Raw genomic sequence first — 22755 nt, 5'->3', positions numbered from 1 at the left:
CTTTTGGTATGTAAAAGGAAGAGGAAGAAGAGGAGGAAGAAGGGAAATGAAAGAGAAAAAAAGAAAGAAAAGAAAGAAAAATAAAAACAGTTGTCTCAGGATGAAATAAGTTGATTGATATGGTTAGTTCCCAGCATTTAGTTAAAAAGCGAGTGTTTAGTAATGTTAGCCTTTATCAGCTGCCATACCCCTCTCCCATCCACAGCCAACATAAACCACTGGCATTAAGTTAACTTTGGGACAAAGGAGCACAGAAGCCCATGTCCTTATCTCTCTGACAGTCACTTCTAACTACGACCACAACCAGATATTCTCTGCTGGAACTGAGGTTAGAAATATCCTTCTGTTTCACAGGCAATGCCCATGTCTGACCTTAACTTAGAATGGCCATCTTCCTGGCTCTGCTCTCTTGCTTCCAGGATTACCTGGCGCAGGTACCTTTCTGACTGTCAGTGCTTCCATGTGTACAATGACAGGGAGTTGTTATTAGATTAAGAGACTTGGAGACTCTTGGCAAAGGGCTGATGTAAACGTGATTTCCATTTCCTGTTGCAAGCCACACACCTCCCAGTCCCTCACTTTCACTTCCAGAAGAAACACACTCCCCAGACCAGCTCAGCTGGCTGCAGTCCAGGGCAGGGAGCAGGTACATTTTAACTTGCCCCACCCATCGGCTTGATGCATTCTTCATCTCCTCTTCTGGGGACTTTCCTGACTTCCTTCTGTAAATGAAGGAAAGAGCACATGATCGTACTGTATATAAATATGCTTGGGAAAGCTTTCTCCTTCTCCTTCTTCTTTTTTTTTTCTTACACCAAACTTGGTTTCTGTTGTAGGCGGTGCATTCCCTAGCTGGGCAGGGCGGGTAGCAGAGGGCCGTCAAGGGGAGGGAAGAGTAAAAAGGGAGGAGAGGAAGGGCATTAACTCACGCGGTGTGACAGCTGCTCTCTTATTTAATGGGGGGCTCTCTGGCCAGAAGGCATCAGAAGTATCCCCAAGACAGCAGAAGCATGGCAGAGGAGCTGGGGCTGGGCTTTGGGGAAGCAGTCCCAGTGGAAATGCTGCCGGAAGGCTGCCGGCACAGGCGAGAGGCCAGGACCGGGCTAGCAGCCAGGAGCAAAGCCTGTTTGGCTCTCACCTGCTGCCTGTTATCATTTCCCATCCTCGCAGGACTTAGCACCCTCCTGATGACTGGCCAGCTCCGGATCCCCGGAAAAGACTGTATGTTTCCGGTAAGTAGACTTTCTCTTGCCTAGGGAATCAGTGGTCTCTCTGCAGACAGCCACATAGTCCAGTTTGGGGCAGAGCTGTTCATGAATAACACCGGTGGCTGCCCTGTACAAAGCAAATACAGACCCGGAGAGCGAGAAGTAGAAAGGTCCAATCTGGTTCTTAACTGCATTTCCAGGGAATTGAATTATTTCATCTCGTGTTTATGCAAAAATAACTTCACACTCCAGATATTTATTTTTAGGTCATTACAATTATAGTGTGCCAATACTTTGGAAAACATTCCTTTTCCTTAAACAAAAAGCTCTTAAATTATATTACATAATGCATGATTATTGAGGGGAAAGCAACAGAAATCATAGACAAGGAAATGAAGAAAAAGCCTTATTCAGAAACCCAGAGAGATGTAAACTATTAATGACCTAAAGTATATAATTCCTTTTTATTTATAACAAAGTATTACTCTGAGATTTCTACATAGTATAAAATTGTTTCTATGATAATGACTCCATGGCAGCATGATGTATGGATGACTGTATTATGTTCTTATACGCGTGTGATAAAATGTATTTAACCAATTCCTCTTCTTGGGTTTAGAAATATTTTTTTCAGTGCTCAACTAAGAACCTACTGACTCTGAGATTTTGTTGGGGCTAGAAAGAAGCTTAGCCACCACAAGGGTATAGAGGTGGTACTCATCGAATGAGGGGGAAAGTGTCGAGGAGGTGACAAAACCAGAGCTGGGGACACGCAGGAAGAATCCAACAGGTCAACGTGTGTCATTTAAAGAATATTCTTTAGGAGAAAAGCAGCCTATAGTGACTGATTCCACTTTAGTCCCAAAGATTAAGGACTAAAAAAAAAATAGTCTAATTAGAGACCTGGTCTCTAATCAATCCTGGGCATTTGCCACTCTGGGGCTAATGTGTAACTCCTGCTACTCCACCAGGGTCAACAAACAGTGATTCAGGCAGCCACGTGCCATGGTTTATAAAGTGTGGACATGTGCAGATAGACCAGGAAGTCTGCTGCTGTTAGAAGGGACCTGTGGAGGATTGGAAAATGGGATGTCAGGCTCTGATCGATCCCAGGAAACACACACACACACACACACACACACACACACACACACACACACACGCACACACACGCACACACACCAGACTGAGGCACTCAAGGATATTCTCAACTCATACTGAGATAGCTGCTCTTGAACAAAGTGTGGCTAAGTGGCCTCCAGCAACCTGTGAGTCCTTGGACTCCGAAGCAATTCCTGGTACACAATAGGATCCTATTACTCAGGATGCTGTCTACAATCCCCATGTTGGCAGAAACCAGAGAAGGCCATCTAGGTACAGTGTAGAAATAGGAATTGGCAGAGGGAAATGACCCAACAGGAAGAATCATAAAGAAGGTGCCAGGTGTCATCACAAACAGTAACACCCCAGGGTCCCCTCCTCACAACTCAGATGCTTTAGGTATGAGCCATTTTAATACCTAATACCCCCATCCCACCATGAAGAAAGCCATCTCCCTGGGGGGAAGGCACACAGGGATGCTTGAGACTATTGCTTAAGCAGACTAAAGGACATCTCAGTGCATCAAAACAGAGAAGTAAAGGACCTGAGACTGGGATGCCTGCAGAGACCAGGTCCTGAAAAGGAGCAGCTGGCCACTTACGGCGAGGTCTTGCGGGAGGAAAATATTTATGAACAGCTTGTAAGGGCTTTAAGGGGGCCTATTTACTGAGATGCGCAGACAGAAGGAACACAGAACAGCTGGGAGCATCCAGGGTCAGTGGCCTGAGAAGCTGCTAACACCAATTCCTTGGGATTATGTAACAGGAGTTTTAGAACAGCGATTCTCAACCTGTAGGTCGCAACCTGCACAGTGGTAGCATATGCACAGATATCCTGCATATCAGATAGTTACATTATGATTTAGAACACTAGCAGAGTTTCAGTTATGAAGTAGCCACAGAATAATGTTATGGGGGGGGGGGCACCGCAAGATAAGGAACTGTATTAAAGGATCACAGCGTTAGGATTATGGAGAAGTACTATTTTAGAGTTAGTAGGGTACTAACCCTGGGAAAGGGCCTCACTGGAGGATGCAAAAGTTTGGACAGAGAAAAGTGCAGGCAGAGGGAATGGGAGCCATTTTCCCCTCCAGACCTTTGATCCCAATCACCAGAGTCAAGTAAAAGTCATGGCTCAAAGAAGCCAGGCAGCAGCTATGCTAAGAGGTTAGTTAGCCTCACCAAGAAGGAGCCACGCTGAGAAGGACAGAGATGGAACTGGGGGTTCCTAAGAGAGAATTACTGACTCAGAGGAGAGGGCAGAATGTGAGATCCAAAGAGAGTTAATTGGGCTAAAATGAGGCTCTCCGGTCAGCTCCGCCATTTTTGGCCAAGTGGCAAACAGGTTCCTGGTTTCATATCTTTGAGCTGTTTCCTTGTCTGCCAAAGAGGGTGTTTCTGTCAGCATGCTGGCATTATTAATGAGACACGTGCAGGAACATTTTGTATGTTTGGAATGTGGCTAAACCACATGCACCGGGATCCTGAGATATGATTGGCACTCTATGCTAGGCAGCAGACAACCACCAGGGAAACTTGACCCTGAGCCACAAGGAGCTTCGAGGTTGATGCAGGACACTGAAAAGGGAGCTATGAAAGTCCTGGTGTTCCTTCGCCTGGCCACGGAGCAGGGGTGATGTGGCTCCAAGAAGGCTTTATGCAAGAGTTCAGGAAGGCACCTGTGAAATAAAGGCCGTTCCCGAGGTCCCCATCAAAGACTACTTTTGATTTAGAAGTAAGCCATTCCTTTGTTTTGCAGATAGAAAAACTGAGTGGGAGTGGGGGATGAAGATACTTACCTATGCCTGTACCTCTGGTCAGAGGCAGATCCAAGCTTAAAACCAGACAGCCTGAGCCTCCTGCTCTGCCTTCAGACCACGGGGCTCATTCACACTGCGTTAGGTTCCAGATATCACACCACAAGAAGAAAACTTCCAGCAATGCCATGGAGAAAGTCAGGGCCACTACCAGTACCCCCATGCCAGTCCAGTGAGGAGTTTCACAGACCAACTCTACTACTGCACTCTGAGAATCACGCACCCACCTCGGACACAGAGCTTAGCAGGAAATTAGGGCTGCGGGGCAGGGGTGTGTGTGTGGTGCAGGTTGAATCAGAGAAGTGTCCTGACACTCTGGTGCCAGGGAAATATAATTAAAAACAAAATGGTCTCCCAACCTAGAAAACCCCTCCTTCAGGAAAGCCAGAAGGGAAACAAATACTTCTATTACCGAATAATCCTTAAACGGAGATGTGATGCACATTCCAGACAGACAATCTGATCAGAGGTACAAAGATTGATTGCAGTTTTATATGGGCAAGCAGATACAGCCCAGCATCCATAAATTCAATGTAAAGAGGCAAGGGGCTCGAGGCATACGTGTACATAATAGCACATGCTTGGGTTTTGAGAGCATTCATCTACATGTATGTATTTATAAATGCAAGGAGTGTCCCATGAAGAACTGAGAAATTGGTGCTTCTGTGCTCGTCCAAGGAGGGGAAGTGGAAGGCTAAGCCGCCATGGAAGGAAAGAAGTGTTTGCAAACACTCCTTGAACAAAATGTGTGTGTTCCCTGTTTTAAGAAAGGACAGTAGTGTAGTGATTTAGGATCTTCAGATTTGTGGAAGACACTAGGATGATGTCTTGGAAAGTCGTGGGTCATGAGTTGAAATCTCAACCCCAGTCTGAATTCTAGGCTGACCACTAGTATGTCGTCTCCCTTCTCTTGTCTGCTTGCCTCTGTATGAAATGCAGGTAATTAGAAATAAGGTATGTAAGGTGTCTCCCGTGGTGGGGATTAGCCAAGAACAGCACTTACATCATGCTGACCAGGGAAATCCCCTGCTCGGAGAGATTACTTCACAGAGCACAACTTCCCTGCCTACTGTGGAATTTGACATTGCAGGCCAGAGAGTAGCTTGTGTGCTGCAGAGCTTTTCCGACTTATGGGTATCTCTGTGCCTCCTCGTGCACTCCAGTCTTGCCCTATCACCACAACCTCTTCCCTGAAACCACTCTTTATGGATAGCATTTGACCATGGTTCAGGTATCCTCCAGGAGCCTGAATCGTTGTCACTGCCCCAGAACAGATGTTCTACCCCCTCTGGAACTGGCGCCCTAAGGCCAGGTCTTTGTTCCTACCCTAACCTCACGCCACCCTGGCTCAGGACACTAAATCTCAGCTGCACACAAGGCATAGATGGTACTGAATTCTGGACCGTAAGTCTCCCGGCTGTGTGGTAGGGCTTCCTGCTCAGTGCCGTGCTCCTGTTGCATCTATACATTCCTCACAGACTCTCCCCACGTTCACCTCAGGGCCCTTTAATCTCACTTCTCCACCCTTCTCAAAAGCCCTTGCAAGACTCCACTGTTTCCTGTATTCCCTCTCCTACCTCATCTAATTACCCCACACCCCAGGAAAGTCTGGGATGCAGTAAATGATGGGTAAATGCTAACTCTATTTCCACTTGGAAAGATACACAGTGGCAACTTGCCAAGACATCCGCCTGTGTTTTCCTGACAAAGTGGGGATGAAGTACCGGGAAATAGAACCGCTTTCCCTAGGCCTCAGACTCTCCGCCCATAAAACGAGGGAATGAATGTGCCTTCTTCCTCGGACTATCGTGGGAAGTCTGCAAGGCATCCAGAAAGTTATAGGCAAAAAAGGGACGCCACCCAGAGGATTTCCCTACCCACTCCACCTTGGATGGGCCTCTTATCGTGCCCAAGTTGTTCTTCCTGTTTTAAAGGCGAACAATAGCTACGATCCTCATCGTTGTCTACAAGACACAAACGAGTGAGATGAAAGACCCAAACGCATGTCGCTCCCACAGTGGATTCACCCCTGCTATAACCCAAGGAAGCCCCACACGGAAGAGTAGCTTATCCCCAAAAGTTAGGCTGGAAGCGGCTGGCAGGGAAGGCAGTGGCGTTTCAAAGACAGAAGAAAGAAGAGAGCAAGCTGCAGCTCATTCTAGTTGGTCAGGGCTGCAGCACATACCGGTCACATCCTGAGCCACGCTGTCAGTCCCTCAGGTAAGCCTGCACCAATCTAGCTTAGTAAACTCCCACGTCCTCACCCAGCCACCTCAGAGTGCCAGACACCACAGCTCTAGCACTGCGTGATGTTGTCTCGCAGCCTGAATCTCATGCCACCCAGAAGCAGACAGCAGCAGCAAGCTGAGGATCTAAAGTGGCCACTGGTCCATTCTGCTTCCTCTCCACATTTGTGTTCCGAGAAGGCAGAGTCCAGAAGTAAACTATGGACCTATGAAGCCTACACAGTGTCTGTCTGGAGAAAGGAAAAAAGTCACCCCAGACTCCTAACAGAGTCTAAAATCTGCCAGTTCTCAGAAAACAGACCCAAGGGAAAATTCTGTTTACAGCCAAAGTTGTAGAACCCAAGAGAAAGTGAAGACACCACAGTCTAAGAGGAGTGCTTGGGCCCAAAGAAAGAGGGAAATGAGATGCACTGATATGGACTTTAAGAGTGGCTTCCCTGAGCCAGGAGCATAGGCCTGCCAGGAAAGAATCACTGGGGTCAGCTAGTGTGCCAGACTCAGGAGTCAAGAAATAACAAAGTCGGAATTTCCACATTTGCTCTGCTGCAAACCCCTGACTCTCTGCTCTGTGCCAGATCAAATATATACCATGGCAACCCTGGACTGGTCCAGGCCAATACAGAGGCTGATGCAACGACGTGACCGCAAAAGATGCCATTTCCAGTTGTATTTATCCTTGTGAGACTACAGGGAAAGGAAGCCTCAAACACACTGATTTCCCCTAGACAGACGGAGAGAAGTGTTGTGGGTCATAAAACACGAATGTCTTTTCAATTGCAGGGTTTATGACGGCAAGAAATGAATAGAATTTCCTGTTTGTGAACAGAGACAATGGGGCAGGTGACTCCAGAAGTGGGAGGGAAGGCTAAGTGGATCATTAATTAATATCTACTTACAGGGATTTTTCTGGGGGAATGCCAGGAAATCTCCAAGGCCAACCACAAACTTGTTTACGTTGTGTCCCCTGATAATGCTTATCGGATCCTGGCATATGTGTCAGAATATGAATTTGCTCCAAAGGTTCAGATTCCTCTCCCTACCTTTGACTGTCAGTACTTTCTTATGGCTTTTAAACACCTGTAGTGACGTCAGCTTGCACAGACTATTAAAATGCTCACACACCAGGCCCCAGGACGCAGCCCAGCAGGCAGGAGCACATGGCTAAGAGGCTCCCCCTTTACCCCAGCCTTTTTTCTGCCCAGTTTAAAAAAGAAGACTGGATCAAGAAATATGTAAATCAAAGGACACAGACAGTCTAAGCCAGGGGTCACTACTAGTCAACATGCCAAAAAAAGAAAGAAAAATCATAGAATAGGGCTGTTTCTGGTTTTGGCTCACGGGACTGAGGAGGCCTGGCCTGTGAGGGTTCTGGATCTGGATGCAAGATGAGCCCGGGGCCATGACAGGTGAAATGGTGATGAGCTACCCAAGCCGCATTGTTAAAAATGAGTCTGCGGAAGCAAACACCTAGTGACTTCTTAAGGCAGATCATGGGCTGGCCAGTTGTGGTGAAATTAATTTCTGCCATGGGTTATTGAGGGGTCTTGGCCTGCCTGGATGGTTACATGAATATAGCACCGGGACAGACAGGAGTATGTAAACGGACAGCCGAAGAATAAGAACGGAGATGCATTCATCTCCAGAAACAATGTGCTATCCATAAGAACACAGAAGAGGCGGACGTGAAGACACCAGGAGGGAGGCACTGCTCTTCAGAGATGGATCTTTTTGGTTCTCTTATGATCTTAGTTAGTCTGTTTCTGTGGTTGTTGGAGGGTGTTTTGTTTTTTAATTGACATTGGAATAAGATAGAAGTATTACATTACAGATTGAATCTTAAGCTTTTCAAAAAAAATACAAAAGAAAGAAAATCATAGAATAGTGTGTGTTACAACCTGCAAGAATCAAGGGGGAAAGGGAGGGGGAAAGCACCAGTTACATTTCAGTGCTGCTTGTCCTGACACCCACGGTCCCACTAAGATGTATGCCCATGAGTGTGCATATTAACTTTATTTTTTGATTTTTGGGGTTTTTTTTTTCTGACGTGGTTTCTGGCCATCCCTTTCAATTCTCAGTAAATGTTTTCAGAGCCTCAGCTGTGTTCCATGCAGACTTTGGGGGAAACAAGAATCCGTGGTGTCAACAGGCCATTGCTACTCACCTTTTAAGTTGTTAAGATAGTGTTTGCTTCTTGTGGTTGACGATGACGAGACTGATAATGATTTGCTTATTTTATTTATGTGTGAGTGTTTTGGTAGCATGTGTATGTGTATCACATGCATACCTGGTGCCCAAGAAGGTAAAAAAAACATCAGATCCCCTAAAACTGTCTCTACAGATGACTGGGGGTGACCATGTAGATGCTGGGAACTGAACCTGGGTCATCTGCAAGGCCAGCAAGTGCTGAGCAATCTCCCCACGTTCCAAAAGTTTCAATCTAGGCAAAAATACCTGTCTCCTAGATTTTTGAGCTGTGAAGCCCTAGCTAAAGTCACTGAATCCTAGCTTTGCCCCATTACCTATGCTTCTCTGCCTCTGACTTCCCAAGGCCTGAGATCTTCACCCTTGGCAGATCCCTACTCCAGTAAAGAAGTGGGCATTTCCCTGCATGCTGGAGATAGAGTGGTAAGAGCAGACAAGACACTGTGCCTAGCAAAGTCTCCTACAGAAAGCACTACCACAAGAAATAGAATTGGATTCTGATTCTCAGCCCGTGGCGTGAAAAGTCATGTTAAGGGGAAATGTCCAATTCTTGAGGTGTGGCCTGGAGCCAGGGTCCATTTGGATTTGGAGACAAATACAGCAGTCTTTGGGAGCTCCTCAGAACCACAGAGTCATCTAGAAGTGTTTGAAGGAACCACACATAGAGAACAGGAAGGATGTCTAATTGTCCTGGGGTTGCCAACCACCATCTGGAATGTACGCAGTAGGACAGCTTGGTTCTTGAATCTTTCCCTAGACAAACGACTGTCCCAGCCCTTCTCACCTCACCGTTGTTGTGCCCTATCACAGTAGCTTCCTCTCTACAGCAGGCATTATTTTTAAAAAAATCAGTGAAGGAAAGGAAAAGAGAGTCCCAGCCCATGGTTTTCCTTCAGATTCTGGGAGTGGTATGGTCTTCAATACCTTCCAGTGGGGGAGCTGGCTCAGCCTTCATACCTAGTGGCAGTCTGAACCACTAAAACCCATGCATCCCAACCATATATATAAATAAAATGTGTCTGAGTAATAAAAGTCCAACAGGTCCACCAGGAACTTGTGTGCATAGCCCAGGTACCAGGTCACAGCCCTAGAATTCTTAGTCAAAAAGGAACACTCCAAAACTTTTGCTGAGTGTCCCTTCAGTCCAAAATAAGCAAGGTGAGTGATATGGTTTCCCAACAGAGAAGTAAGTGAAGCAAGAGAACTCCAACTAAGACAGGTATACCTTTCTCTACCATGAGGAGATTCACGACCTCCCCAATTTTCTCCCCACTTCCCACTTTCTGCCTCACCAAATAACCAATTCTTTTACCAACTCTCTCCATAGCAATTCAGGCACCAGAGAGAAACCAAGCCACTTCTGGGAATACATCTCAAGGCAGCAAATGTATTAATGTGAGACAGCTTTCCCAGCAATTGGCTAGGCTTTTCAATATGCTGGGTGAATGAATATCTATAATGTCTTCATTCCCTAGCCTTACCAGCTGCCCCCATGTGCAATTGACCCTCCTCCTTCTTGTACATGCTGTTAACCTTCTCCAGCGTGGCTATTCGTCCTTCATCACCTGACTAACATGCACACGACCTGTAAGCCTCTGTACAGACTGATTTCCACAGCTCCCCACAGTTCTGGATCAGCCATCTGTTTAGTGAATCTTGAGCTTGCCCCGCTATCACCACACTGACTCTCATGCCTTCTGCCTCAACACGTCAGGAGCTTGTCCATAAGCTATAAGGGCAGAGTTTCAATCTTGACATTTTGAAGTCAGCTGACCGGAGTTAACATGTTGTTCCCCCACACGTGGGAATGGAGGATATTCGGCAAGCCCCGCTGTTACTATGGGAATATGGATAGAATCTATATAGAGTGTTTCATGAGGCTGAAGGATGTGCTGCCAGCACAAATAAGCAACAACTGCACTCTTTGTACTTTTAAATCTATTGACTGAGGAACACTTTGGTTTCCTCTCACAACTGGAAACACAGAGGACATATTAAAGAGCAAACACTCGCTAAAAAGAGAGGTGACCAGTGGAATATGGGGTGTCAGGATAAGATAGAACTGTGGGGCAGTGGGAGGAGGGGTCAATGGGTAAAGGCACTTGCCTTAGAATCCTCACTGTGAAAGTGAAAAAACAGACCTAACACAAGCTGTCCTCAGACTTCCATACACAGACTATGCATAGTCACACATACGCAAAATAAATAAAATATAATTTAAAAAAAATAGAACTATGTTGTGAAAGGCATGAGGAGCCACCAACACATTATGAGCACAATAGAATCTTGGTCATAATAGAATCCTCCCTAGTTAGCCCTCTAGAGAGAAGCTATAAATAGACAAAAGGAAGAAACCAAAGGCATGAAGGTCTGCCAAGCAGCTGCAGGAGGACCCAGAGAGCAGGAGGCAGGGCCTGGACGCATTGACGCACAGTCTCCTGTGTTAGAGCCTGCTCCCCTGCTCTCACACAGTTACAGCCCCTCAGTCACAAGCACAAATGTGCTGTACACATGTAAATTTTAAGTTGCAGGCATAGATGAGAGGTCCATGGTAGTAGGAAGTAAGTAGGAAGTAATATGTTAATGGGGGCTGTGTAATTACAAGATCCAAGTCAGAGAACTGTCTTGCAAAGGCACGCAAGTGTGTGAAAACGGCGTGATTGTTAGTAAGCTGGGAGCCTGCCTTGTTCCAGAGCCTTGTGCTCAGGCCTGTGAATGGTAGTTCTTGTGTTTTCCCAGGTCCTTTGAACTGACTGGGGCATTTTCTTATTATCTTCACCTCGACTCTGCAAGTCACTTAGGTTTGGGGGTGTTAGTATCTCCAGTTTATAAGTGGATACACAAAACTCAGAGAAAAGGGTGTCTTTCACAAGAACTTACCATTGACAAAGGACAGGACCACAATCCAAATGCATGTCTATCTGGTTCCAAGACAGTTGCTTTCCTTCTATCATGGAAAATCTAAGATGACTCAGGAACTAGGGTTGTGATAGTGGAAGAATTCTTCATGCGTTCTGTGGAAACCAGTACGAATGCAAAGCTGATGGGAATGGGAGGTATTCATTTCTTTATCTGAGTAATATCTTAAGACTTGGAGCGACAAATAAAACTGTATTTCCCTTCACATGTGGATCCTCAATTATGTACAATCATTTATAGGGAGAGATGGATACAGACAATATAAATACAGCTACAGAGAGGTGGATTGCACGGGATTAAATGCAGGATTATCTTGGGGAAAAAGAGCAGCTGGCGGGGAAAGGGGGAAGCAGAACAGAATATGGGAGGGTGAATATGGTCAGAATATATGATATAGTGGATTATGAGTGTCTTCACAAAGTCCTTCATGATGCACAATCAGTATATATCAATAACAAGAACAGTTCCAACCTTCAAAATAGTGAGGGAAAAATAAAGTAACCTCTAATTTGTTTACTACAAGCAGTGACAGGATGCAGAAATCTCCTCAGATACAGCAGGAAACGCTCTCAAGCTAAGAGACAAAGACAGAAGAAAGGAAGGCCATTGGGGGTCTCTAGAAAAGAAGTGCAGAGCTGAGATGTAAGATTTTTACCAACTGAGATATTCCAATGCTCTTCCCCTCCCAGCAGAGGACCAAGGCTTAGACACAGCAGAGTCTTATAGGCAGCTGTGTGGGATTTTGAGTTAAGAAGGGTTCTAAATAGGCTGAACGATACTTTTTTCTCAACAGACCGTGACAGAAGAGAGGTCTGCCCCTTCAGCACAACCAGTTTGTAAGTATTCATCTTTGATGTCTTTCCTTGTGGGGGATAAGGACATTGCTGACAGTTTTAGTATGCATGCCCTTGGAGGTGGGTCTATAGTTGCCAAGTTGCCAAGCCAAGAGATGTAGACCTAGAGAATAGTGAGGCTCCTCCCTCATTGCTAAGAAGGCAAAACAGTGCTCTGACCGCATGTATGAACTGTGATCTGAATCTAAACTCCCAGCTCAGGGATATGCTAGGCAATGTGTTTTTCAGACAGATCATTCCAACTGGCCTACCATCAGTCACCTCTGATGGTAGTTAACCTTTCTGGCAAGGTGAGTATAGATGAAATTGGTCAACCCCTATTCAGGGATGAGAGCAGTTCCCAAAACAACAGAAGTAAATAATAGCTTTTGCTGTTTATAGTTAAGGCCATCTTTATCACTGTAGAACCTGTTTAACTTTAATACAAAAATCAACATGAAATGATAACATCCTTCTCAAAGACTAATGAGAAAAAAACGCAGAAATGGAAAAGGATTTGTCTAGGTCATGAATCGATTGAGTGGGTCATGCCCGCTCCACATCCCTTCTCAGCTGAGTTATCCTTACTCCTCAGTGGATATAGTAAAAGGACCATAAAGACTCTGAAAGATCATCTAGCCCTCACAGAATAGCCTAGAAGAAGAAACAATGAGCCATGGTTTATTTGGCCCTAAGAACAAAGAACCATGGGGACATTCAAGGTAAAGATTACTGTGCCCATCTTAGAGATAGGAGAATGGAGTCCAGACTAGGCAACTTGCCCAAGGTCCTTTTGCACCTAAGACTTTTACTCCTGAGCCCCCCACATCCCCAGTGGTGTATCCTACAGATATCATGTAACAATCCAAAGCCCAAGGCATGGAATTGAACCGCAGTGTGTAGGATTGATGTTCCTCTTCCATTGCAGATGCTCTTCAGTCTGTTACCCCATTACTCAAAGCATATTTCTCCTCCTGTTACAGACACACCTTCCAGAGACAAGCCAAAAGCCCACCTGACAAGTAAGCCTTCCTGTACTTCCTCAAGCGCCATAGTTCATAGATCTGAGAGAGTTTTTTTTTCCACTGCGATGGCTTTAAACTGGCAACAGAATTAATGATCAAGGATTTTGGATAATTTCTTCCCTGTGTGAGATCCAAGGGCCCCTGTCTCATGGTGCTCTCTCCTCTGTAGTCAGCATTCTACCTGTCTCTCCTGTTTTCCTCTGGCATGCTCACACTCGGCCATCCACAAGTGGCTTTCCTCCATCTCGGGCCCTCAAGTACGTCTGGATCTCATGACAGGTGAAAGATCCCGGCACTGACTTGAAGGGGCTGGAGAGGTAGCTCAGTAAGTGAGATGCTTATTGTTTAAGAACCTGAGTCCAGATCCCTAGCTTCCATGTAAAGAGCCAGGCATGCTGCTATGTGTCTGTCGTGCTGGTGCAGAGTCAGTCAGATCCCAGAAGCTCACTGGACACCCAGACTAGCTGGTCCATCAAGATCTATCTCAAAAAGTAAGGTGGTAAGTAAGCAGCAGAGTACTAGATGTCAACTTCTGGTTTTCACAGGGGCACAGACAATTGAACACACACACACACACACACACACACACACACACACACACACCACTTACACACATGAACAAAACATTGAAAAAACTCAGGATCAGACATCGATTTGACGTGTTCTAAGTCAGATGGGTAGGTAGTGGGAAAATTCAAACCAAGCAACATGCTTCCTATCTGAACTCCAACATCTGCTAAGCTAACTCCACTCATTGCATTTAGTGCAACAGGGCTTGTCTCTCTGCAGACACAGTAGGATGGGTTTATGCATCATCTGAAGTCATGTCAATCACTGTATCATTCACAGTCAAGAGACAGAGACCGCTAAAGACGGAAGCCCCAGAGCTTTCCAAGAGCCATTTAATGTAGAGACTCGAGGATTCCACACCCATTCAGGCCATGTGCTAAGCTTGCATAAAATATCCTAGACCAGTCAGCGATAGGAAAGATATCTTAGATTATATTAATTCTCAACCTTCCTAGTGCTGTGATCCTTTGATATAGTTCCTCATGTGGTAGCAACTCCCAAGCACAAAATTATTTTTGTTGCTATTTCATAACTATAGTTTTGCTACTGCGCTATGCCTCTGTTCCTAAGACCATTGCGAATACATGTTTTCTGATGCTCACACCCCATAGGTTAAGAAAATCCAAGATCTAGGTTTCTGGTCACCCATTGCATGCACAAGTTATTAAATTATTCCTTAAAACAGAAGCTATCCCCAAACTATAGTATCAGTGTATAATGGTGATCGCTGTGAGTTTTTAAAATAGTTATAGGGGATTAAGATGTTTTTGTTGCCTCTAAAAGTAACAGTTTTCTTGCGAATTATCCTATTTGACATCAGTGGTTTGAATCGAGTTTGGTTCTATTCATTTCCTTTAACTACAGGCATATTTCATAAATCATTGGCTAATATGTTTTATAGAATGTATATTTAGGAGTGATGCAAGCATAAGAATATATAACACATAAAAATGACACAAGCTTACTCTTTAATCTCTCTAAATGAAACATGCTGCTTTATTTGAACAGGAAAAATTATCCCAGCTGTACCCACTTTATGGTAATCTATAAAATGGTCCCATTTGTTCTGCCCACTTAATCTTCAGAACAGGGCTCTAAAGAACCCTAGCCTCAGCTTCCAGTTGAGACACTGAGGCACAGAGGAGGGAAACAAGCTGCACAGATGGTTAAAGAGCTTTGCATGGTGCAGAATCAGACTTGGTACTTGGCCCAAGTGGCCCAAAGCCCAGCTTCCTTGCATTCTACAAATCTACTGCACTGACTTATATTTGGCCCTGTCACTGTGGGAGAAGAATTGCCAAAATGTTCTGAGTCTCTGGTCCCAACATGTCCCCAGGTAATGCATTATTGATTACGGCCTGTTTTGTGACATTGGACTACAGCATTGTGATGTAATGACAGGGTTGGTTACTAGAGCTCTCCCTCTCATGAGCTCTCTCCCTCTCTCCCTCTCTCTCTTTCTCCCTCTCTCTCTTTCTCCCTCTCTCTCTTTCTCCCTCTCCCCCTCTCTCCGTCCTCTCCTCCTCCCCTCCCTCTCCCTCTCCTCCTGTTCCTTCTCTCTCCCTCTCATTCTCCTTCCTCCTCCTTTGTCCCTCCCACCTCTCTCCTCCCTCCCTCTTTCCTTTGGAACAGAGCTTCTCTAAACAAGAAAGTTAGTAAGGATTAATGTATTCCCTAATAGTCATGGGTTTTTACACCTCTTTTAATTCTTCCTACAAGTATTATTTATCTTTTTTCCCCAAAGGAAAGACATGCCAAATAAAAACAAACACAGATTCAGTAAGATGACACATTATGCAAAAGGAATTTTTCTAGAGGGAGGGAAGAGAGGAGAGTACAGTTGTAGATTCCATACCGGTGGATAATTGTTTCCAGGAGCTCTGGCAGTCAGTCCAATCTAATGTAAAATGCTAAATTTGTGTAAGAATGATGAAGCATTGAAAAAAATCTATACATGGCTTCAGGAATAAGCACCGAGAGGGCCTGCTGTCTGGCCTTATCCTGGGTAAGCCAACTTAGCAGCAAATTCTGTTTAGGTACACAGCAAAGTAAGAGGATTTCTTAACTTTTACTGTACCCATGTAGAACAACAATTGGTAAATAAGAAAATCTTTTAAAGTGATCCAAATATGAGTGGCCATGCCCCAGAGCCACTTAAATTATCATGAATGGCAAAGTTCTGACTGTGAAAAAGATTGCTTTACCTCATAGGGTCACCAAGGAATGTGAGTGCAGGAGGCAGGGGCTGGAAAGATGGCTCAGTGTATAAAGTGCCTGCTATGCAAGCAGGAGGAGTTAATCTTGGATCAGCAGAACCTACTTGAAAATCTAGACACAGTTACTTATGCCTGTATCCCTAAGACTGGTGGGACAGACACAGGCAGATGCCTAGAACTTTCTGGCCAGCCAGTCTCCTCAAATTGGTGAGCCCTATATCAAAATGTGGAACTTCTATTTCTGGCCTCCACACGCACATGTGCTTGCATGCACATGTGTCGATACAACATAAACACACAAACACACATAAGCAGAGAGAGAGAGAGAGAGAGAGAGAGAGAGAGAGAGAGAGAGAGAGAGAAACAGACATAAAAATAACCCAAGACTTTATTCTGTTACCCCAGGTATCAAAACCACAGGTTCTAATCTGTGCCAATTAAACTTCTCTTTCTGTATTTGCAGTTATGAGACAAACTCCTGTACCACATCTGAAAAATGAACTGGCTGCTCTACACTGGGAGAATAACCTAGGGATGGCCTTCACCAAGAACCGAATGAACTACACCAACAAATTCCTGGTGATCCCAGAGTCAGGAGACTATTTCATCTACTCCCAGATCACATTCCGAGGAACCACATCTGAGTGTGGTGACATCAGCAGGGTGAGACGGCCAAAAAAGCCAGACTCCATCACTGTGGTTATCACCAAGGTAGCAGACAGCTACCCTGAGCCTGCCCACCTCCTTACAGGGACCAAGTCTGTGTGTGAAATAAGCAGCAACTGGTTTCAGCCCATCTACCTTGGGGCCATGTTCTCCTTGGAAGAAGGGGACAGGCTGATGGTAAATGTCAGTGACATCTCCTTGGTGGATTACACAAAAGAAGATAAAACTTTCTTTGGAGCCTTCTTGATATGAGGAGGAAGCAACCATCATTCCACGGGGTTTTCCTGCCTTCTACTTCCCAATTTCCTTTGCTTATATGGAACTATAAACAGGGGCTTTAGAGGGATCAGGGATAGGGAACAGTGGTTTAGCTATATAATTTAGGAACCCAAAGTTGATCCTTATATGCCTTATGGACTGAAATAGTAAATGAAGAACTCAGAACAGCTCCTGGTTGATAGAGACCTGCTGGGTTTTAAAAATTCAAACACCCATCATCCAATGGCACAAATCTACTGGTCTCACGGTGCCCTCTGTCCTAGACCTCTCTGAACCAGCAGTTCAGTTATAGCTGAATTTGATAATAAACTTACTTCAGTCCAAGAGTTAAGGACAGAATGCAAAGAAAGTCTGAGAAAACGATTTAATTCCTCCAGAGGCAAAAGTCTTTTGTTTGCATTTCAACATTCTTTTGTGCCTAACCTAAAAACTAAGAAAGAAAGAAACAACAACAACAACAACAAAAAAAAACCCAAAGAAACAAAGAAATGAAGAAAAACAAAGAAAAGACAAAAAGAAAAGGAAAGGAAAAAGAAAAGAACTGGTATTTTCACGAATATTCTCCAAAAAGGAAATGGTTTTCTGCTGTGCCGGAGCAAGCTCACCTTTCTTCTGAATGCATTCTTTAATATCCAAACATGCCAGTAGGAATTCCACATGCACATGGAACATAGAACACTTTTATTGTTGTGAGACTGTGTTTCTTGAGTACCTACTCTGCTCTGGGCACTCAGTCCACAGGACCATGAAGAGAAAGTCAAATTTACTTAAAAACTAAATGAATTCTCAATGCATACTTCCTAATCAACTACCACTCAGAATGTTCCAAAGACTAACTTCAAGTCAGCCATCAAGGTGATTTGCAAGTAATGGTGCTTGTTATCAAGCCTGAGACCCCGAGTTTGACTTCCCAGAACCCAAAAGCTGGAAGGAGAGAACTGACTCCCACAAGCTATCCTCAACCCTCACACAAATGCCATGGCATGCATATACTAACTAAATAAATAAATGTTAAAGCAAAGTTTAAAGAAAAATTTCAAGTCATGCAAGACAGCGTTCCTGAAAATGTTCTCTCTGTTGCTGTCCAGGGTAGGCTAGCCAGCTGATAGAGACACTGAAGGAAATTAGAGACAGATATCTGGTGGAATGGACCACTGTATGAACACTTGATTCATGCCAGGATTCAATGTACTTATTCTCCGACAACCAACAAAGTGTCAATCATCAAATCTGGAGAAGTCTATCTGGATCTGCTCTCAAGTTTGGTTTGCAGCTTTAAATGAAGAATGCTGTATGGGTATTTTTGCCTTAAAATATTCAAAAGGATTTAAATATGGAATTAATTAACCAACCCAGACAAAGCCTCTTCTTGGAGGAGAACTTGGAGGATGAGGTCCTACTGTGCTTCCTTGGTTTCATTTCTTTAGTGTGGTTTTCTAATACTAACAGAGATAAGAGGGGGTGACCATGGTCTTTTAGCTGCTTGACTGGTCTGTTCAGCAAAAATTTATTCATTTTTCAAGACCAAATGAGGCCATTAGAAGAAGGCACATTAACTTCATGCATTTGATATAATGTGACCTATTGTGTGACCTTTACAAGATCAATAATATTTTAACAGTGATGCTTGATTCCATGACCAAATTCAACATCCCACCAGGTGAATAAAACGTGGGTGTGAACTGTGGTCAGTTCCTTCCAATTCCACATCTCTGTTAGAAGTGCTCATGTGATGGCAGATGCCACAAAGGAGTCGGATGGTAAACTTGGCCCCAAATAACTGCTGAGCCATCTGCTAGGAAAAATTAGTAGTGCTGGGTAGTGTGGCTCCCTCACAACCACTGGTAGAGTAGTAGTAGCTGAACAAAATTTGTTGTGTAATAATTTGTTACAAAATTCATCTCCACTGCCTACCAAACCTAGGTTGTATAATATCTAACTTCTGCTAAGCTGGCTTACATTGGTCCTTTTGCTGTCTTCAACTTCTTGAAAAAGGCCTCAGTGAGAACACAGGGAAAAGTGAGGTCACCCCCACCCCTGTTCTTCATAGGGGAAAATCACACCTGAAAGAAGCTGGGCAGACTTGGTGACCAGGAGGAAGAGGTATTGCTTAGGTCTAAAACCCTGAGAGTAATGTTCATTGGTCAATTAAGGATGCTTTGTCAATGACTCCAGTCTGGCTCCGAGGTCAGAAAGGAGAGTGAGATGCTCTCTCTGCCCACGTTTATCTTCCGGGTGCATGAGAACACTGAGCAACATAGAGTTATGGGAAAAGACTTGCCCAAAAGCAGTCAGGGTGACCCGGTCACCTCCTCCACTAAACCCAAGCTTTGTGCCAACACCCTTCAAAGCTGCCCAGAAGTGATCTAGATGGCTTGGAAATTTATCCAAGACAGGAATTTCCTGATATCCAAAGGTGCTTGAGGCTTTGTCCCTGACATATTGGACTCAAACCAGCATTTCCATAGCAAACAGGAGCATGATGGGTTTTTTTTTAATCAAAATGGAAAAAATAGTTTTAAGAATACGTGATGGAGTCAATGGCATACATCTGTAATCCCAGCCGATGGGAGTCTGAGCCAGGAGGATTGTCATGAGTTTGAGGAGAGCCTGGGCTAAATTGTGATTTTCAAGAAAGCCTAGTCTACAAAACAAGACCTTGCTTTAATTAAAAAAAAAAAAAGAAGAAGAAGACCACAGGCTGGTCCTTAGAGATAAGGTAATATATTCATGGATTTGGATCAGGAGGTATATGTTTTGGAAAATAGTTAATTTAGCGAGAATGCTGTCTCAAAGGTTGCTTAACTCAAATCAAGTCTATAAATATTTACCTAGTACTTGCTTGCCCTGAAGACAGAGACATAAATTATTTTAGTCTCAGATCCATTCGTTCTAACAGATTGGCATCTCCATCATCTGTGGAGCTTTTAATCACTCTGGTTGTATTAGCTAATTAATTAGCTAACTTGAGACACACTGATACTTTCTTATTATGAACATGGGTGCATTTGACAAAGAACAATCATTAACAAAATGGTTTGAATTTCCACTTAAGTGGTTTTCTTTTTTCTTTTTCTTTTTCTTTTTTTTAAAAAAAAAAAACAAACTAGCTAATCAAGGGCAGTTTCCCATAAATCAATGCCCAGGGGAGTGTCAGGATACAGTGCCCTGTGGTGAGAGCCAGCATTGAGACAACATTCTCAAAGAGACTGTTATTTACTGGCCTCAAATTCTGACATGAACACCTTTGAAAATGTTAGGACTTTATGGACAGCCTAGAGGTGCTTTGAAAAGTCTATGTTCACAGCAAAAGGCATAATCAGCATGCAGAATAGGTCACTTGAATTTTTACCTTAGCTGTTTTTACATCTGTTTCACAGAACACAAATTCCTAGGCTGTAATCTCTAAGGTGGATTTGTTGATTTTCTAAGGTACAGTGGGGAAAAAGGAAAGTGTACTTGTACCATGTTGTTTCTCAGTGCATGTCAGAATCTACTCAACAGAGAACATGCCAGAGCCTTGGATTCATTCTGCTACAAGCTACATCACTCCAAGGGAAATTTCAAGTTTGTGCCTGTCAACTACTCTGGATTGTGGAAGCCCCACGAGTTCACTGTGCACAAGGCACAGCCATTGCCAGCTCTCTCTTGCATGGTATTTCTCTCAAGCTCTGACTCAATCAGGTTTCCATGATTGTGACATTGGGAATTAATTGCTAAAGCAGGTTTATTTATATTCTGTCCCTTGCAAAATATATGCAGATATGTCTGGCCTCAAAATCCCCTGCTTTTATTAGTGCTTAGAGAATACTGGGCGTGTTTTGCTGTTTTCAGTCGTATTTTATTTAAGCTTGCAGTATTGTCCTGAATATTAGCAGTGTTCCAAGATATTGCCTGCTAGCCTCTGGCTAGTTTACTAGCAGTGACAGTATTAGATCAGAGCGTCTGTATTCATGCCTTGCACTATTCTACTACTGTTAAAACTTCCCGGGCTCCGTAACACACTTACCCCCAGCTCTTCCATCTACCCATCTTGTAGATATAGCTTGTGAGGAGACTCACAAGTTTCTTTTAATGGAATAGCCAGAATTCTACTCTTGGCAAGTGGCACTCAATTTGATTCAGTTAAAGGAGAAATTGAAGTCAGAAATATCTTTGAGTATTCATGGGGCAACGTAGAAGAGCAAGGAGACTGCTTACACATGGTGGTCACATCTCTGGTTTCATCCCTAAAACCAATTTTCTGACCCTAAATAGATTTTTTTCTTGTAGCTTTAGGGATTATTTTTCTTGTAGTCTCTGGAAAGGGTCAAGCAAAAAGAAAGCTTTGTGGAAACCATTGCATCATGGAGGTCATGGGAGGGGTTAATCCAAAGAATTCCTTCTCCAAATCTATAGCCATGTGGCCACCCTTTGGTGGACTTCTATTTGATCATGACAAAACTGAGAGCCCTGCCCAGAGTTCAGTGGTTCCCAAAGAACTAGAAGAGTAATCTGTTCCCTCACCAACTCTAGGGGCTTGGCCTGTAGAGAAAAATGTCACGGGATTTTAAAGTTAACATGAGCTGCCATCCAAACTTATGTCTCTTCAAGAATGAAGAAACACAGGCTAGGAGAGGGAACCTATGAAGCCTGGTGTTGAGCAGTAGCTCGATGGTGTCTTGAGGCTAAAACTAGACTTCCTACCCCTGACCACACTCAACAGCCTTTCAATTTGATCCATGGATTGTTTAGTAGTTTTTTATTTTATTTTATTTTGAGCACCTGTCACACCCAGTTACTGTCATGCCAAGAGGGTCCATAACAGGCAAGTCCTACTCTGCTGTGCGCACACAAGATGAAGGAGGCTCACAGTAGTAAGTAAACAGATAAGCAAACTTATGTGATTTTCGTCTTAAAGTCATTAAGACACACCTCGTGCCCCTCTTTTGTTTCAGAGGGTATACAGGCTGAACAGATGTAGGTGTTCGCCTGATTTTATTGATAAGCCCCATGTGCTTTCATTGGTTGTATGTTTTATGTTAAAACGTCACATCACCATGGTAAAAATGCATATTGTATGTTGTTGGGTATATAATTAACTAGTACGCATCCCATGTATGAATTCTAATGTCTGTAAATGAAAAATTATATATGTTAACATATGTAATGGTTGTAATTTAATAAACTGACACTGAAGGCTACAGAATTTTGATTGTTTCAATTCTTTTGTTAATCAGTTCACTTAATTTCTTTCTGGATTATTTTCCAAGGATAACTTTGGGATTCTTTTAAAAATGCATCTAGGGGCTGTGTAGATGGCAAAGACATTAAAGTGTTTATGATAGAAGCAAGAGAATATAGAGTTTGGATTCCCTAAAGCTACATGAATATCTGGTGGGAGTACCAGTTATCAATATCTCCAGCTTTGAAAGGTAAAACAGGGATCCTTAAAGCAAGCTGCTGAGACGAGCTGTGTCAGTGAGCTCTGGGTTCACCTGAGAGATCCTGCACCCACTGAGCAAGATTGAAAACAATTGGGGAAGATTATTGACATCAACCATCACACACACGCACACACGCACACACGCACGCACGCATGCACGCACGCATATACATATGGTAGAAAGTGATAGAGACAGACACCCAGGTAACATCCTCTGGCCTACAGGCACATGCACTTTCACAAATCTAT

The 22755-nt window shown here is 43.9% G+C and overlaps 1 protein-coding gene and 1 pseudogene across 1 annotated transcript; both read left to right on the top strand.

Annotated features, from left to right (window-relative positions):
• The first annotated feature begins 981 nt into the window (after positions 1 to 981).
• Positions 982 to 22265, top strand: Tnfsf15 (TNF superfamily member 15). The gene is given in 4 exon segments (NM_145765.2): positions 982 to 1232; positions 12286 to 12328; positions 13309 to 13347; positions 16600 to 22265. Coding segments are annotated over 4 exon segments (759 nt in total). The 5' UTR covers positions 982 to 1010; the 3' UTR covers positions 17055 to 22265.
• Positions 7772 to 8142, top strand: LOC148005848 (U6 snRNA-associated Sm-like protein LSm6 pseudogene; annotated as a pseudogene).
• Positions 22266 to 22755: the final 490 nt, after the last annotated feature.

The sequence above is a fragment of the Rattus norvegicus genome, chromosome 5 (assembly GCF_021556685.1).
Source record: "Rattus norvegicus strain SHRSP/BbbUtx chromosome 5, alternate assembly SHRSP_T2T, whole genome shotgun sequence".
Classification (NCBI taxonomy): domain Eukaryota; kingdom Metazoa; phylum Chordata; class Mammalia; order Rodentia; family Muridae; genus Rattus; species Rattus norvegicus.
Note: the sequence above shows the minus strand (reverse complement) of the source record. Positions and strands in the feature narration are given on the sequence as shown.